Here is a 15,673-nt window from a genome sequence, read left to right as displayed (position 1 = left end):
ACTGGAGATATGTTTTTCCAGTCTATCACTTGAGTTTCTTAATGACTTTATTATAAGGTTTGCAGCTATGCTTATATTTGTCATTGATTTTTTTTTTTGAGACGAAGTTTTGCTCTGTCAACAAGCTGGAGTGCAGTGGTGCAATCTCAGCTCACTGCAATCTCCAACCTCCTGGGCTCAAGCGATTCTCATGCCCCAGCCTCCTGAGTAGCTGAGATTACAGGCGTGCACCACCACATCTGGCTAACTTTTTTCTTTTTGTATTTTTAGTAGAGACAGGGTTTCGCCATGTTGGCCAGGCTGGTCTTGAACTCCTGACCTCAAGTGATCCACCTGCCTCAGCCTCCCAAAGTGCTGGGATTACAGGCGTGAGCCACTGCACCCAGCCTGTCATTGATTTCTACTCTTGTTTTTATTATGTTCTTTCTTCTATTTACTTTGAATTTAATTTGCTCTGCATTTTTTAGATTCTGACTCTTAGATCTAGAAGCTTATGTCATTGCTTTTACACCTATCTTCTTTTCTAACAAAGGAATTGAAAGCAATAAATTTCCCTGTCAGCCCAGCTTTACCTGCATCCAGCAAATTTTGATATGCTCTGTTTTTTTAATCATTCAATGCAAAATATCTCAAAATGTGATCACCTTGCAGTTTATTCTCTGACCTATGAGCTAATTAGAAATGTATTGTTTATTTCCAAATACTTGAGATTTTCTAAATATCTTGTCCTGAATTTTAACTTAATACCATTGTGGTAAGAGTCTGTGTTGCAGCATCTGATATATATTGGTAACCACAGGATATGCTCTTGAAAAGAATGTGTATCTACAATTATACAGTGTTCTATAAATATTAATTAGGTCAAATTGGTTGATGGTGTTTTTCAAACCTTTTATGTCGTCACTTGTTATACCATTTACTGGAAAAGGATGCTAAAATCTTCCAATTATGATTGTGACTTATTTGTTTCTCTCTTTAGTTCTGAATTTTTTGTTTTAGGTATTTTAAAGCTCTGTTACTAGGTGATGTCTATTTTAGATTATTCTGCGTCTTGATGAATTAATCCTTGCATCATTATAAAACATCCAGCTTTCTTAATGTTTTTCCGTTCTTTTATTTTAAATCTTTTTTTTCCTTTTTTTTTTTTTTTTTTTTTTTTCAGTTAGAGTCTCACTCTGTCACCCAGGCTGGAGTGTAATGGCGCGATCTTGGCTCACTGCAACCTTCGCCTCCTGGGTTGAAGCGATTCTCCTGCCTCAGCCTCCTGAGTAGCTGGGATTACAGGTGCCCGCCACCACACCTGGCTCATTTTTGTATTTTTAGTAGAGATGGGGTTTCACCATGTTGGCCAGGCTGGTCTTGAACGCCTGACCCCAGGTGATTCACCCACCTCAGCCTCCCAAAGTGTTGGGGTTACAGGCGTGAGCCACAGCACCCGGCCTTAATCTATCTTTGTATTAGGAGTATCCCTCCTGTAAACAGGATATAATTGGATCTTGCTTTTCCAGTCTGAAAAGTCTGCCTTTTAATCAAAGGATTCTTACCATCCATCCATCCATCCATGCTGCTGTGTGTACATCTGCTCCACGGCACAGTTCTCCCCACTGTGCAGCCTCCATATTTCGCCTACCCATCCTGCCTGCCATAAACCCCTGAGTTGCCTCCAACTCTCCCGCCAAAAATGCTGTTGCTGTGAGCATCCTTGTGCAGGCCCCTGGGCAGAGGAGGAGTCTATGTGGGATGCTTGTCTGGCGTGGGATGCTGGTTTACAGGGTTTGCCTATACTTAATATGACTAAGGATTCGAGATTCTACAGTATGTCTACGTGGTGATGGGAATGATCCAGAAGAGAGGAAAAGGTGATGAGGAAAGAGTGGGAGACTTGCTGGCACCACTTGCCTGAGTAGGCAAGAGGGGCCGGGACCCACTGCACAAGTGGCAGGTTTGCCTTCACTGGGAGCGGGCACAGTTCAGGCACAGAGCAGGCAGGGGTGCAGACGTCTGGGCCAGGTGCAGGCAGGTGGGTAGGTGTGGGGTGAGGGCTTGGGAAATTTTCCTCCGTGGCTTGTATCTTCTCAGTGAAGTGGGAAGCAACCTGAGGGTAAGGATGGGAGAGGAGATACTGGAAACTTAAGGGGAAGGATGGTATGACATAGTTATCTTGGAGATTGGGAGCATGTGTGGACCAAAGAAACAGCCCGATTGCTGAGCAGCTTTCAGGGTGCTCTTGTGGTTAGTGAGAGTGGGCAGTGCAGGCTGTCTTTCCCGCCATGCTCTCGGGAGAGGCCTGGGTATGGAGCAAGCTCAGCACAGGACCAGTGCCCAGCACCATGCCAGGCACCACGGGCACAGGATGAGCTGTGCAGGACAGCTGCCCCTGAAGAGTTCGCTGTGCGGTGGGAGAGGCAGCAGCCAGCACCAGCCATGCGGGTGATTATGGATCACCACCATTCTGTGTGGCCCAGGGGAGACAGGGCAGCGGTGCAGCAGGGCCCAGGCGTCCTGGGTCTGTGGGAAGGTGGCGCTCTGTAATTATGCGAGGATGCTGCTCAGCAAGGTGTGGGCACTCAGTGCTGTTTCAGCCCTAGCTTTATTTTGCATTGTAAAAGTGATGCATGTCACACCAAAAGAAATTAGGAAAATGTTTTTTAAAATCATAAATAAAAAAGTAAAAATCACCTGAAATCGCACCTCCCGCCCAAATGTAGCCATGGTTAGTTAACAAGTTTGTGGTGGTTTTTTTCTTTTTGTTTTTTTTTTGAGATGCAGTCTTGCTCTGTCCCCCAGGCTGGAGTGCAGTGGCGCGATCTCGGCTCACTGCAAGCTCCACCTCCCTGGTTCATGCCATTCTCCTGCCTCAGCCTCCCAAGTAGCTGGGACTACAGGCGCCCGCCACCACGCCTGGCTAATTTTTTGTATTTTTAGTAGAGACGGGGTTTCACTGTGTTAGCCAGGATGGTCTCGATCTCCTGACCTCGTGATCCGCGCACCTCAGCCTCCCAAAGTGCTGGGATTACAGGCGTGAGCCACCGTGCCCAGCCAAGTTTGTGTATTGTTTTTAAAGGACAGGTCTGATCCCTGTCCCCACAGCCCTGGAGGTTTAGCCTCCTAACCAGATGTGAATAACGCCCCTCTGCCAACTGTAGCTGAACAGCATCGCCTTAGGCCTCGAGGGCCAAGGGTTGGGGAAAGTCAGGGAGGGCCACGTGGAAGAAGTAGTCTGGGAATTGGATCTTGAAGTTCAAGGGTCCCTCATGCCTGTCTTGCTGTCTTTCCCCCTCCTGTATCCCCTTGTTCAGTGCCTCTTTAGGACAAGAGCAGCTCCCACCTTGTCCCACCGTGCAGCTGACAGGGGGGCACACTGCAGGGGCTGCGATGGGGAGGCCTGCCCTGTGGGCGGCAGGAAAGCAGAGGCACAGCTCTTGCGTGGGCCACTCAGCCACACCCCCTCTGTTTGTGCAGTGCACAGCCTGTGTGGCTGTCCATGGTAGTCATGCAAGGAGAGTTCCTCCACCCGCTATTTTGGCCCATGCCCTGGCCACACCGGAGCAAGATGGAGGAGCAGGGCTACAGGCCTTACCCTCTGTGGTCTGTGTCCCACTCCAGATAGCAGCGACAGTGAGCTGGAGCTGTCCACGGTGCGCCACCAGCCGGAGGGGCTGGACCAGCTGCAGGCCCAGACCAAGTTCACCAAGAAGGAGCTGCAGTCTCTCTACAGGGGCTTTAAGAATGTGAGTGTTCCCCATTTCCCCGGGAGAGGCCTTGGAGACCCTGGCCCAGGGAGACCTGGAAACTTCTCCATGCCACAGTAAATATCCCAGGGGCCTTTAAGGGGCTTATGTGTTATGGGAAAGCTGTGTGGCGGGGGCAGGCTCCGGAATGGGCATTGCTGAGGCTGCCACGCTCCTCCCTCCGTGTCTTTGCTGCTGGTACAGAGGAGGAAGGAGGGTATGGGGGAGCAGTCACCCCCTTCCTATTCACCCCTGCTCCCTCTCACCCCACCCCTGCCCAGGCTCTTCACAACCCAGGCCAGGGGGCCCCAGCAGTGCCACGGGCAGCAGGCAGCCCCCAAGGGGGTGGAGAGAGGCCAGCCAGGCACCATGCGGAGTCGGGCTTGGAGCTGAGGGTGGCCGAGGGCTGAGGGGGTGCCTTCCTGCTGCAGGAGTGTCCCACGGGCCTGGTGGACGAAGACACCTTCAAACTCATTTACGCGCAGTTCTTCCCTCAGGGAGGTGAGTCCGAGGCAGGGCAGCCCTGCTATGTCCCAGTGTGGAGGGAGGGGACCCTCCTGCTGCCCTTTGCATCCTGGAGGCTTGGTGCTGCCCCTATCCTGTGGGAAACAGGGACTCCAAGCCAGGACGCAGTTAGCACCCTCAGCTGGGGTTGCCTGGGGTGGGGGATGAGCCACCAGGCAGCCCCGACACACCCCAGCCTCTTCCTTGCCCTCCCCAGATGCCACCACCTATGCACACTTCCTCTTCAACGCCTTTGATGCCGACGGGAACGGGGCCATCCACTTTGAGGTAGGTCCTCGCGGCTTCCTCCCACATGTCCTGCCCCTGTGGCTGCAGGGGTGAATCCTTGCCCTGGCGTCACTCTCAGGGCTGTCGAGAGAGCCATGGTCCTGGGTGGGAAGGATCTTGTGAGTCACCCTGGGAACGAGTGGATGTGGCTGGCCCTGGGCCAGTGAGCTCTGGGGTGTTTGACTTTGCTGGGCTGGCACCACGTTCTCAGCCTTTTCTTCCATTTGAGAGTTTGCATCCAGCTCTGCCCAGTCAAGGGAGCCCCCGAGGCACCCACGGGTGGTAGTGACCCAGCGGGAATTTGCATTTTCAAAGGGATCAGGGCTTAACTCAGAGGCCTGGTTCGCTGATGGTGGGATGCGAGACCTCCATTTTCAGAATTTATGCGTTACCCAGAAAATAGGCCAGAAATGTCTAGAAAACATCGCAGCCGGAGCAGCCTCCAGGGCTCATCCCAGCTGGGCACTGAGAGTGAAGCCTGGTGTTACCCACTGGCGGAAGGAGAAGCCTGTCCCTGACCCAGACAGCTTCGCTGTGAGGGCCTGGCCTGGGCTCCTCCCCAGCCCCGCCACACAGGATCATTGGAGAGAGGCCCCATCTGCGGAGCCCAAGCCTCTAAAAATAGCTGCAGGCGAAAAGCTGAAACCGCTTTGGGGAGGAAAACCTTGCTGAGAGCTGGCTTGATCGATACCCCGACAGCTTGGCTTCCAGGCTAAGGGCAGCTAACAGGAAAGCACAGAGAAGCACATGGGGCCGGAAGGCCCCGGCCACATGGGGTAATAATAACTTGTCAATAAGCTGCGCGGGTTATTTTTATGCTGCAAGCCCGCCAGGCACACGGACACTCCCTGCCTGCCCTGTGACCACAGGACCCCTCCACTCTGAGCCACACTCTGAGGGCTCTGCACATAGAAGCAGACTGTGTTTTCAAATCTTGTTTTCAGATTTGAAATACCAACCCCACAGCACACAGAAAACACCCGGTTAGCACAGAGGAGCCTCAGGAGGACTCAAGGTCCCTTCCCTGCCCCTCCCTCCTGGGGTGCCCTTTAAGAGGCACCTGAGACTTCAGGCAGTAAAGTGTCTTTAGGAAACGGTGTAAGGGACAGGCGGGGTGTGAGTGGTTTTTCTTGTTCAGGAATGAGATGACTGAGAGGCTCAGCAGAGCCCCTGCACATGGCAGCGCTCAGGAGGGTCACAGTCGCCCCTCACCTCCTGTGGCCATCGCCCTCACTGTCCTGAGGGACAGCCTTGTGGCCCTTTAAGGAAGCAGGCGGCAGCCCTCTGGGCTGGGTCTGTCAGTGGCTGTGCTGTGGCCCCTCTGCTGGGCACCTTCTCAGAAGATCACTCATCCCTGGCTTCTTCCCGGGCCTTCTGCAGCTTCTCTGCACATGAAACGAAGTCCTCTGGCTTTACGCAGGTACATTTACCTTGAGGAACTTCTCGATTTCAAAGTGTTCTGCTCTGGGAAGGAGGGGGGCGCAAGCCCCCATGGCTCCATCCTGGGAGCCCCACAGGCTGGGATCCCAGTGGTCACAAAGGATCCTGCCAGGGACGGAGGCACCAAATCTAGTCTGGAGAACACTGGGCCGTCCTCACTGCCAGGCCTCAGAGCCTCCTACGTGCGCCTGTAATGCAAGGCAAGCCTGCGTGACACTGTCTGCAGTGATCCTGTCCTTTTCTGTATATTCTTAGAGACAAGATGCATATTAGTTACAGTTTACTGATATGGTAAAAGATAATACCCTCCCTCCGCTCACCAAAAAGAATAACCAAAAAGACCAAATCGGAAAACACACAGACCTCAACAGAGCCGAGCGGGCGATGCCATCCCCACACCCCACCTCAGAGTGGCTCCTGCTCCCATCCCCAAGGACCTTCTGGGATTTGCCAGCAGCAGGGAGCCCCAGGTGAGCAGCGCCACACACAGATTTGCTGAATGCTCTGGCCACCAGGGCCTTTCTCGTGCAACTCATCTGGCTTGCCAGGACGTGCAAAGCTTCCAAAACGATTCCGTAGACTGTTGGGGCCTCTTCAGTGCCCAGGATCAAGTCAGGCCCAGCTTGGAAGTGGCAGCCAGGCGGGCATCTGGAGGTGCGGCCGCTTCTCTGTTAACCTCCCCCGACAGTAAACTGCTCCATGTGCCAGTGGCCAAGCAGCATCCAGGGCCGTGTGAGGGCAGGCCTGCAAGCCCAGGAACCACATGCGACTCCTAGCCCTCGCTAAGCACCTGCTCTGGGCTCTGCCAGGCGACCCTCCTATGCACTCTCATGCACCTTCATCTGGAAGTGTGCTGTATCGCCGGAGCCCTCACCCTGCCTAGCCCCTGCCATGGGGACAGCCGTAGAGCAGAGGCTGTGGATGTGACAGGGTTCCTACACCTGTTCAGCCGCAGAGCCTGCTGCTAGCAGCTGAACATCAGGGCTTCTCCACAGCGGACAGACCACCTGAGGGGCCTATGTCAGCTGAAGACAAGGTGAAGGACAGCAGTGCCTGCCTAGGGTCCACAGGAGAACGGTGGGGTCCACAGGAGAACGGTGTGCTCCACGCCCTTGCTGCCCACTAGGAAGGCCTGTCTGACCCAAGGCTTCAGGGATAACTTGGAATCTTCACTACTGTGTAAACCATGCCCAAGCTTCAGTGATTATTATTTCCTAAACTTGGACATAGTAGAAATATAACAGTGTTTCTCCTTTGTTTTTTAATTTTTAATTTTTTTGTTTTATTTTTAAACAGGCTGGAGTGCAGTGGCACCACCATAGCTCATTGCAGCCTTGACCTCCTGGCCTCAAGTGTTCCTCCCACCCCAGCCTCCCAAGTAGCTGGGACTGCAGGCGCATGCCACCATGCCCGGCTAATTTTTTTATTTTAATTGTTGTAGACGCAAGGTCTCACTATGTTGCCCAAGCTAGTCTTGAAATCCTGGCCTCAAGCAATTCTCCTGTCTCAGCCTCCCAAAGTGCTGGAATTGCAGGTGTGAGCCACCACACCTGGGTGTTTCTTCTTTAAAATATTTTCGTTGGCCGGGCTCGGTGGCTCACACCTGCAATCCCAGCACTTTGAGAGGCCAAGGCGGGCGGATCACCTGAGGTCAGGAGTTTGGGACAAGCCTGGCCAACATAGCGAAACCCCGTCTCTGCTAAAAATACAAAAGAAATTAGCTGGGCATGGTGGCAGGTGCCTGTAATCCCAGCTGCTCGGGAGGCTGAGGCAAGAGAATCGCTTGAACCCAGGAGTCAGAGGTTGCAGTGAGCCGAGATTGCACCACTGTACTCCAGCCTGGGTGACAGAGTGGGACTCAATCTCTCTCTATATATAGATATAGATATAGATATAGATATAGATATAGATATAGATATAGATAGATATAGATATATAGATTAGATATAGATATAGATTAGATATAGATACAGATATAGATTAGATATAGATTAGATATAGATATAGATATAGATTAGATATAGATATAGATATAGATGTAGATAGATATATAGAGAGAGTCATTGTCTTCAGTTATACACACACATGACTGGAGTCCAACACATTCGCAGGGTGCACATTGGAAAACCAGCAGGTGACCACCACCTTGTCTGCTGTAGCCAGTCGCCTGTGCTTGTTTCCATGTCCCCCAGCAGCTTGCTTCCACTTTTCCACCCCCTGCCACGAGTGAGAATTTGGGACTCCCTCAGACACACAACTTTCCCGTCCCCCCAGCCCCCCACCCATCCCCCAGGAGGCTGGGGAGAGAGGATCGCTTGAGCCCAGGAGTTGGGGACTGCAGTGAGTCCAGCTTTCCAACAGACTCTAGGCTTCAGGTTGGATAAGGCCTTGGTTTACTCTGATTTGTGAACTGGACCCCTCGCTGAGGCTTGTTGTCCATTGCAATGATCTTTTCCTTTCCTTTGCCTACGGTTAACACTGGTCCTGATGATTGGTTTGTCTGGTGTTCTGTGGCCTTATTATTCATTCAAGCCCAGGCCCTTCTCCAGTCATCTGAACCTGTTGCCCGGCATCTGCCAGAGGAGGCCCCCCAACCCAGCCTCCCATGGCTCCATCCTCACTGGGGCCTGATGCCCTCTGGGGCTTCCTCCCCTCTCTGCTGGGCTGGGCCTTCTGATTCTGGATCCCTGATCTTTCTTTCTCTTGCTTTACTCTCTGTGTGTTCAGGGGCTCACCGCCCAGCCGATTCCTATAAAAGAGGACGTGAGCTGTAACTTTGGAGCCTTTGAGCACCTGGGAGTGTCTTTATTCTGTTCTTACTCTTGCTTAATCCGTCATAGGGACCAGCACCCCCAGGGGTGAAGGAGACAATTTTTCTCCTTCAAAATTGGGGGTGGCATCGTTCCCTGGGCCTCCTGCCTCAGGCGCTGCTGCAGAGCAGGTGCCCCTGCTGACACTGACCTGTGATGGGACCCGATTTTGCTTTTTCTGTTTGGCGTTGCTTTCCTCTCTGAAAGTTTATAGGATTCTCTGTTTGCACCCAATTTGCTGAAATTTCACCATGATCTATGCGTGCAGCTAAACTGCAGGCTGTTTTCATGCATTGTGCCAAGCCTTGGTGGAAGGCTGGAAATCTCTGCTTCCATTCTGGGAAATCGTCTTTCCTGATTGCTCCTACCCACTTTCCTCCGTTTTTCTCCCGTTCTTCCCAAACTGCATGTGTCCCAGCACTGGCCCCTCTGGAGTGCACCTCTCATTATCCTCTTTTCTCCCCTATATTCCAGCTGTTTGCCTTCTCATTCCACTTCATGGAAGATTCCATTTGCTCTCCCAACCTTTCTTTTTAAGTCTGTCATTTTGCTTTCTTATTTTTAATTTCTGAGAGCTCTTTCTTTTTTCCATTTACCCCTTTTTTGTGACATCCTATTCTTATTTTAGTGATGGAAGATTTCTAATCTCTGAACCTAATAGTTGTCAAATTTTTTTCTCCTGGGATAATTTTTCTTCTTCCAGATCGCTTTCCTCTGTCTCTCTCTCTCTCTGTCTCTCTCTCTCTTTCTCTCTCTCTCTCTCTCTCTCTGTCTCTCTCTCTCTCTCATGGTACAGACTTCCTCCAATCCCGAAAATCTAACACTTGAGGGGCCTCAGGGCCTTGGTGCATGGCCCTGTCCCTTGCACTCTGACCGTCCTCCATCCCACTTCGCTGGTACAGCCCTTTTCTCACCCCTTTCTTTCAGAGTAGCCTGGGAGGACCCCAGGGTGCAGGGACGGTTTCACCTTTAAACCTTCCAAGAGGTAGGGGGAAAACCTGCTTTCTACCAACTGCTGTAACAAAACAGTTGAAGTTGTCACATGGAAACCATTTAAACAGCCATATTCTGTCATATTAGTAATAAAGTGTCCCATGCCAAAGGCGATGGCCACACACGTGACTGAAGAGTTGAGCACCAGGGTTGGGCAAGGTGGCCCTGGGATTATACTTGTAATCCCAGCATTTTTGAAGGCCAAGGTAGGAGAATTACTTGGGGCCAGGAGTTGGAGACCAGCCTGGACAGCATAGCAAGACCCCATCTCTATAAGTATAAAATAAACTAGCCAGGCATGGATTACTCCGAGTGGTCCCAGCTACTCAGGAGGCTGAGGTGGAGGATCGCTTGAGCCTGGGAGTTTGGGACTGCAGTGAGCCGTGATGGCGCCACAGCATTCCAGCCTGGTGACAGTCTGAGACTCTGTCTCTAAAAACAACAAACAAAAAGCTGAGCATCATTCCTCTAGCTTTTTAATCTGGAAGTTTTCAAGCACCTTTGCTTGGCAGACTAAACATAGAGCACCTCCTTTATTAAAAGAGCACCCCCAGGCATCTCCAGCGGCAGCACTGCATTAAATGGGTCTAGGACACCATATATATTTGAATATCTTTATCTGGCATCAGTATCAGCTACCATGCCACTCCTGCCACACATGCAGACACATGCACGTGCACTCACACAGGTTCACACACTCACACAGGTACACACACTCACACAGGTACACACACACTGGTTCACACACTCAGGTACACACACTCACAGGTTCACACACTCACACAGGTACACACACACAGGTTCACACATACAGATGCACACCCTCACACAGGTGCACACCCTCACACAAGTTCACACACACAGGTGCACACCCGTGCATGCACTCACACACGGGCACACACTCACCCTGTGCTGACCTGAATGGATGCCGTCAGTCTCTTAGGGAGGCTCTGTGCCTGTTGGAGGCGTGAATTTCAGTGGAAGCCACACAGCAACTGGAACTAGAACCTGGGCATTGATTGGATTGTCACGCCCCACACTCTCTTTTCCCCATAGGACTTTGTGGTTGGCCTCTCCATCCTACTGCGGGGCACAGTCCACGAGAAGCTCAAGTGGGCCTTTAATCTCTACGACATTAACAAGGATGGCTACATCACCAAAGAGGTACTGGGGGGCTGGGGGTAGGGATTGTCCCCTCCTCCCCTCCTGCTGCGCCATCCCCCGCCGCTCTTCCTCTCCCTGCTCCTGCTGCCCACCTGTCTTCTCCCGCTCTCCATCCAGAGACTGGCCCTGGGGACAGCAGCCAGCGGGCTGTCCTCTCCTGGGCTCGGTCCTGGACACCCAGGTATGGAGTGTGGGCTCAGGTACCCTGTAGCACACATCTCGGTCCAGCTCAGCAAGTGTTCTCAGTCATACTGTCTTACACAAAAGGCCTTGGGGAGACTTAAGTGGAGAAGCCAGAGGTCTTGGCCTTGGCCCCCATCAAGTGAAGGGGGCAGTGTGGTCCCTTAAGGCATGGGTGGAGAGGGGAGCCCTCCCACATGGGCCCACAGACAGGTTTTGTTTGGTCCAAGCACTTTTTCTTCTACAGCGTCACATTTTGGAGATAAGCACATAGCAATCCATCTCCCACTTCTCTGGGAGATGAGCTTCCCCTAGAGTCAGAAGCTCGCTCTGGGTGCCCTGGAAGTGGACAGGCTCCTCTCTCCAGCTCGTCCGGCCCCTCGCACTCACTGCCTTGGAGGTGCCCTGCACCCTTGGATGCCGCCTGCTCCCTTTGGGCCCTCACAGCCACCCCAGCCTTGCAGCAGGCTCATGCCAGCCTCCCCCTCCAGGAGATGCTGGCCATCATGAAGTCCATCTATGACATGATGGGCCGCCACACCTACCCCATCCTGCGGGAGGATGCACCGGCGGAGCACGTGGAGAGGTTCTTCCAGGTGAGTGAGCGCCAGCCCTGCCTAGGGAGGGGAGCCCGGCAGAGGAAGGGGCTCTCGCTTTTGGGGCCACCTCGGGCAAGTGGCTTGCCCCTCTGAGCCTCCCCACTCCCCATGAGGAGGTTAAACTTGCCCCTCCAATCTGGCTGGTTGTCAGAACCCCTGAGAAGTGAACTACACCACTGCTCTGCCCCGTGGACCTCATCTGGGGGCCAGGGCTGGGGATCCTGAGGCAGCTGACCCTGGGCCGGAGCTCCATGCCTCCTGAGAGCTGTGTGGCTCCTCCAGGAAGATGCTCTGGGAGAGGAGCGGGTTGGGGGCCTTCACCTGTATGCATGGGGGCTGCAGGGCTGCAGGCTTTGCCTCCTGCTTGCTGGGGCCACTAGACATGGGCCATCCTGTGACTCAGTTGCCCCCTCTGCCCTGGCTGCCTCAGATGAGCATGGGAACAAATTCTGGGAAACCCAAGCCCAGGAAGTCTCAGGGAAGTGGCCTAGGGGAGCAGTGGGGAGATGCTTGGAGCCTCAGCAGTTGGTTGGGAGGTGGCTATGAAGGGTGGATTATGTGGCCTGGATCCAGAGTAGTCACAGGGGACAAGTCGGAGTGGAGGGAGCCCACCCGCCCATCCACCCACCCGTGGCTTCTGTGTCCTCAGGCCAGGGGCAGGGCTGTCTCTGCTGGGGCACAGACTCACCTTGGGCATGGCTTGGGTTGCAGAAAATGGACCGGAACCAGGATGGGGTGGTGACCATTGAAGAGTTCCTGGAGACCTGTCAGAAGGTAGGCGGCACGGGAGGCCGGGCCACAGTTCTCTGCAGGCTCTGCACGGAGGTGGGTGGTTGGCAGCGTCCGCTCGTTCCCTCACCCCAGTCCCACCCCTGCCAGCCCAGGATGTGGCAGCTATCCTTGGCCCCTTGCCACCTCCTGGACAGCCCCAAGCTCCACCTGCCCTCTTGTCTGAGTCTCCTCCTCCCCACCCACCCCTGCAGCCCACAGCATCCCCCCACTACCCCTACACCCTCCCTCAGCCCCGCCCCTGGAGAACCTCAAGTTAGGGGCAGACATGGGGCCAGCCAGAGGGAGAGGGTCACTGTGGGGAGGCACCAGAGCCTCCGCAGTGTTGCTGCTGGCCCTTCCAGAGAGCACCTCAGGGGGCAGGATGCTGGGCCTCCAGCGCCTCTACTGCCCCACTCCCAGAGCAGTCTTGGTCAGCCCCCACCTCCCCTGGAGGCCAGCCAGGATCCCCTTCATCAGCTCATCCCAGATGGGCTTGCAGTCAGGAGTGGGGTTGAAGACAGGCTGTGCCTCACCAGCCGGGGACCTCGGACCAGCTACATCACCTCCCTGTCCCCCAGCTCCCCTGGACCCAATAAGACAGACAGACAGGCAGTCGCCACAGGCTCCGAGTCCCTGGCGGGAATCTGCTCAAGGGGGTCAGATCTGGAGCCCACCCAGCACCTGACCGGCCTCCCTTCCTCTCTCCACGCAGGACGAGAACATCATGAGCTCCATGCAGCTGTTTGAGAATGTCATCTAGGATACGTCCGAAGGAGTGCATGGCCACGGCCGCCTCCACCCCCAAGAAACCTCCATCCTGCCAGGAGTAGCCTCCAAGAAACTTTTAAAAAATAGATTTGCAAAAAGTGAACAGATTGCTACACACACACACACACACACACACACACACACAGCCATTCATCTGGGCTGGCAGAAGGGACAGAGGTGAGGGAGGGGCTGAGGAGTCCAGGAGCCCCAGTCAGCCCCTCCCAGGCCAGCGAGGCAAAGCTGCCTCTGGGTGAGTGGCTGACAGAGCAGGTCTGCAGGCCACCAGCCGCTGGATGTCACCAAGAAGGGGCTCGAGTGCCCCTGCAGGGGAAGGTCCAATCTCCGGTGTGAGCCCACCTCGTCCCGTTCTCCATTCTGCTTTCTTGCCACACAGTGGGTCGGCTCCGGGCTCCCCTGGTCTCCTCCCCACAGCCACTGTCTGCCCACTACCTACGCTTCTAGAAAGCCCCTCACCTCGGGACCCCAGAGGGACCAGCTGGGGGACAGGGGGGAGAGGGGGTGATGGAGGCCGAGCCTGCAGCTTTCTGGAAATGCTTCCCTGGGGGTCCGAGGACCCCCTGCCACTCCACTGACCTGAAAGAGTTGGGTACCAGGCCACCCACTGTGGGGCAAGCATGGGTGGTGAGGGGCCACTGGGCCCCATTCTCCCTCCATGGCAGGAAGGCAGGGGATTTCAAGCTTGGGGATTGGGTTGTGGTGGAGAATCTGAGGGCACTCCCAGCTCCACAGGGTGGGATAAGCCTCTCCTTGCCCCAGTCCTGGTTCAGTGGGAATGCGGTGGGTAGGGCTGTACACACCCTCCAGCACAGACTGTTCCCTCCAAGGTCCTCTTAGGTCCCGGGAGGAGGCACGTGGTTCAGGGACTGGAAGCCAGGGAGCCCGGGGCAGAGCTCAGAGGGGCCTGGGAAGGGGCGTGTCGCTCCTCTTCCTGCAGTGCTCCTCCCATGGCCCAGCAACTTGGCTGAGCCCCCTCCTGAAGCAGTGTCGCCGTCCCTCTGCCTCGCACAAAAAGCACAAGCATTCCTTAGCAGCTCAGGCGCAGCCCCGGTGGGAGCCCAGCACACTGCTTCTCAGAGGCCAGGCCCTCCTGCTGGCTGAGGCTTGGGCCCAGTAGCCCCAATACGGTGGCCCTGGGGAAGAGGCCTTGGGGGTCTGCTCTGTGCCTGAGATCAGTGGGGTCCCAGAGCCCAGCCCAGCTGACCAACATTCAAAAGCACAAACCCTGGGGACTCTGCTTGGCTGTCCTCTCCATCTGGGGATGAATGGTGAGGGCTGAGGGGGCTGTGGCTGGGTGGTCAGCAGAAACCCCCAGGAGGAGAGAGATGCTGCTCCCGCCTGCTCAGGGCCTCACCCAGAAGGAACCCGGTGTCAGGCCGCATGGCTCCTCCAGGAACATTCCCACATAATACATTCCATCACAGCCAGCCCAGCTCCACTCAGGGCTGGCCCGGGGAGTCCCCAAGTGCCCCAGGAGGCTAGCCCCAGGGTGAGCAGGGCCCTCAGAGGAAAGGCGGTATGGCGGAGGCCGTGGGGGCCCCTCGGCATTCACGCACAGCCTGGCCTCCCGACGGAGCTGCATGGACACCCGGCTCCAGGCTCCAGGCTGACTGGGGGCCTCTGCCTCCAGAAGGGCATCAGCTTTCCCTGGCTCAGGGATCTCCTCCCTCCCCTCACCCCCTGCCCAGCCCTCCCAGCTGGTGTCACTCTGCTTCTAAGGCCAAGGCCTCAGAAGAGCATCACCACCACACCCCTGCCGGCCTTGGCCTGGGGGCCAGACTGGCTGAACAGCCCAGCCAGGAAGGGTCTGCCTCCCACGCTGGGACACAGACTGGCCGCATGTCTGCATGGCAGAAGCGTCTCCCTTGGCCACGGCCTGGGAGGGTGGTTCCTGTTCTCAGCATCCACTAATATTCAGTCCTGTATATTTTAATAAAATAAACTTGACAAAGGAGAGGAATTCCTGTTGGCTTTATCCTAGCTCTGAACTTCAGCTCAGCATTTCCCACCCCTGCTGCCATTAGCCGTGGATCCTGCCCGGTGCTGTGCTGGGAAATGTTTGACAGCTAGCTGTGGGGGCAGAGAATGCCACTCAAATTCTCAGGCTCGGAGTGTGACCTCACTGAGGCTAAGATGCACACAGTGGGCCTTCAGGGCCTTCATGGGAAGCGCCAGCCCTGGAGCCTCCACACAGACCCCACAGGGCAGGAGGACTTCTTGAGGCACCATGTGTATTTCACCCCCAGATAATTTTTCTTTCCCAGTTCCAGGAAGTCATTCTGGATGTCCCCTTGGCTGGAAAGTGAGGGTCACGGGGCAGAAGAAAGCAATATTTGCCTGAACACATCTCCTGGTGTTTATTTTCAAAAGTATAAGCCCTGTGAGGACAATGCCGGGGAAGGGACAA

At 54.7% G+C, this 15,673-nt stretch overlaps 1 protein-coding gene across 3 annotated transcripts in view; it reads left to right on the top strand.

The window, feature by feature from the left end:
• Positions 1–15,220, top strand: part of KCNIP3 (potassium voltage-gated channel interacting protein 3) — a 91,201-nt gene extending 75,981 nt beyond the window's left edge. For all 3 annotated transcript variants that reach the window (XM_055242347.2, XM_055242348.1, XM_055242349.2), the window contains 7 exons: positions 3,607–3,731; positions 4,163–4,232; positions 4,453–4,523; positions 10,823–10,930; positions 11,602–11,706; positions 12,421–12,483; positions 13,193–15,220. In XM_055242347.2, the coding sequence (XP_055098322.1) occupies positions 3,607–3,731; positions 4,163–4,232; positions 4,453–4,523; positions 10,823–10,930; positions 11,602–11,706; positions 12,421–12,483; positions 13,193–13,240 (590 nt within the window). In that variant the 3' untranslated portion in view covers positions 13,241–15,220. The remainder of the gene's footprint in view (positions 1–3,606; positions 3,732–4,162; positions 4,233–4,452; positions 4,524–10,822; positions 10,931–11,601; positions 11,707–12,420; positions 12,484–13,192) is intronic.
• The last annotated feature ends 453 nt before the right edge of the window (positions 15,221–15,673 follow it).

This window comes from Symphalangus syndactylus, chromosome 14 (assembly GCF_028878055.3).
Source record: "Symphalangus syndactylus isolate Jambi chromosome 14, NHGRI_mSymSyn1-v2.1_pri, whole genome shotgun sequence".
Lineage (NCBI taxonomy): Eukaryota > Metazoa > Chordata > Mammalia > Primates > Hylobatidae > Symphalangus > Symphalangus syndactylus.
Note: the sequence above shows the minus strand (reverse complement) of the source record. Positions and strands in the feature narration are given on the sequence as shown.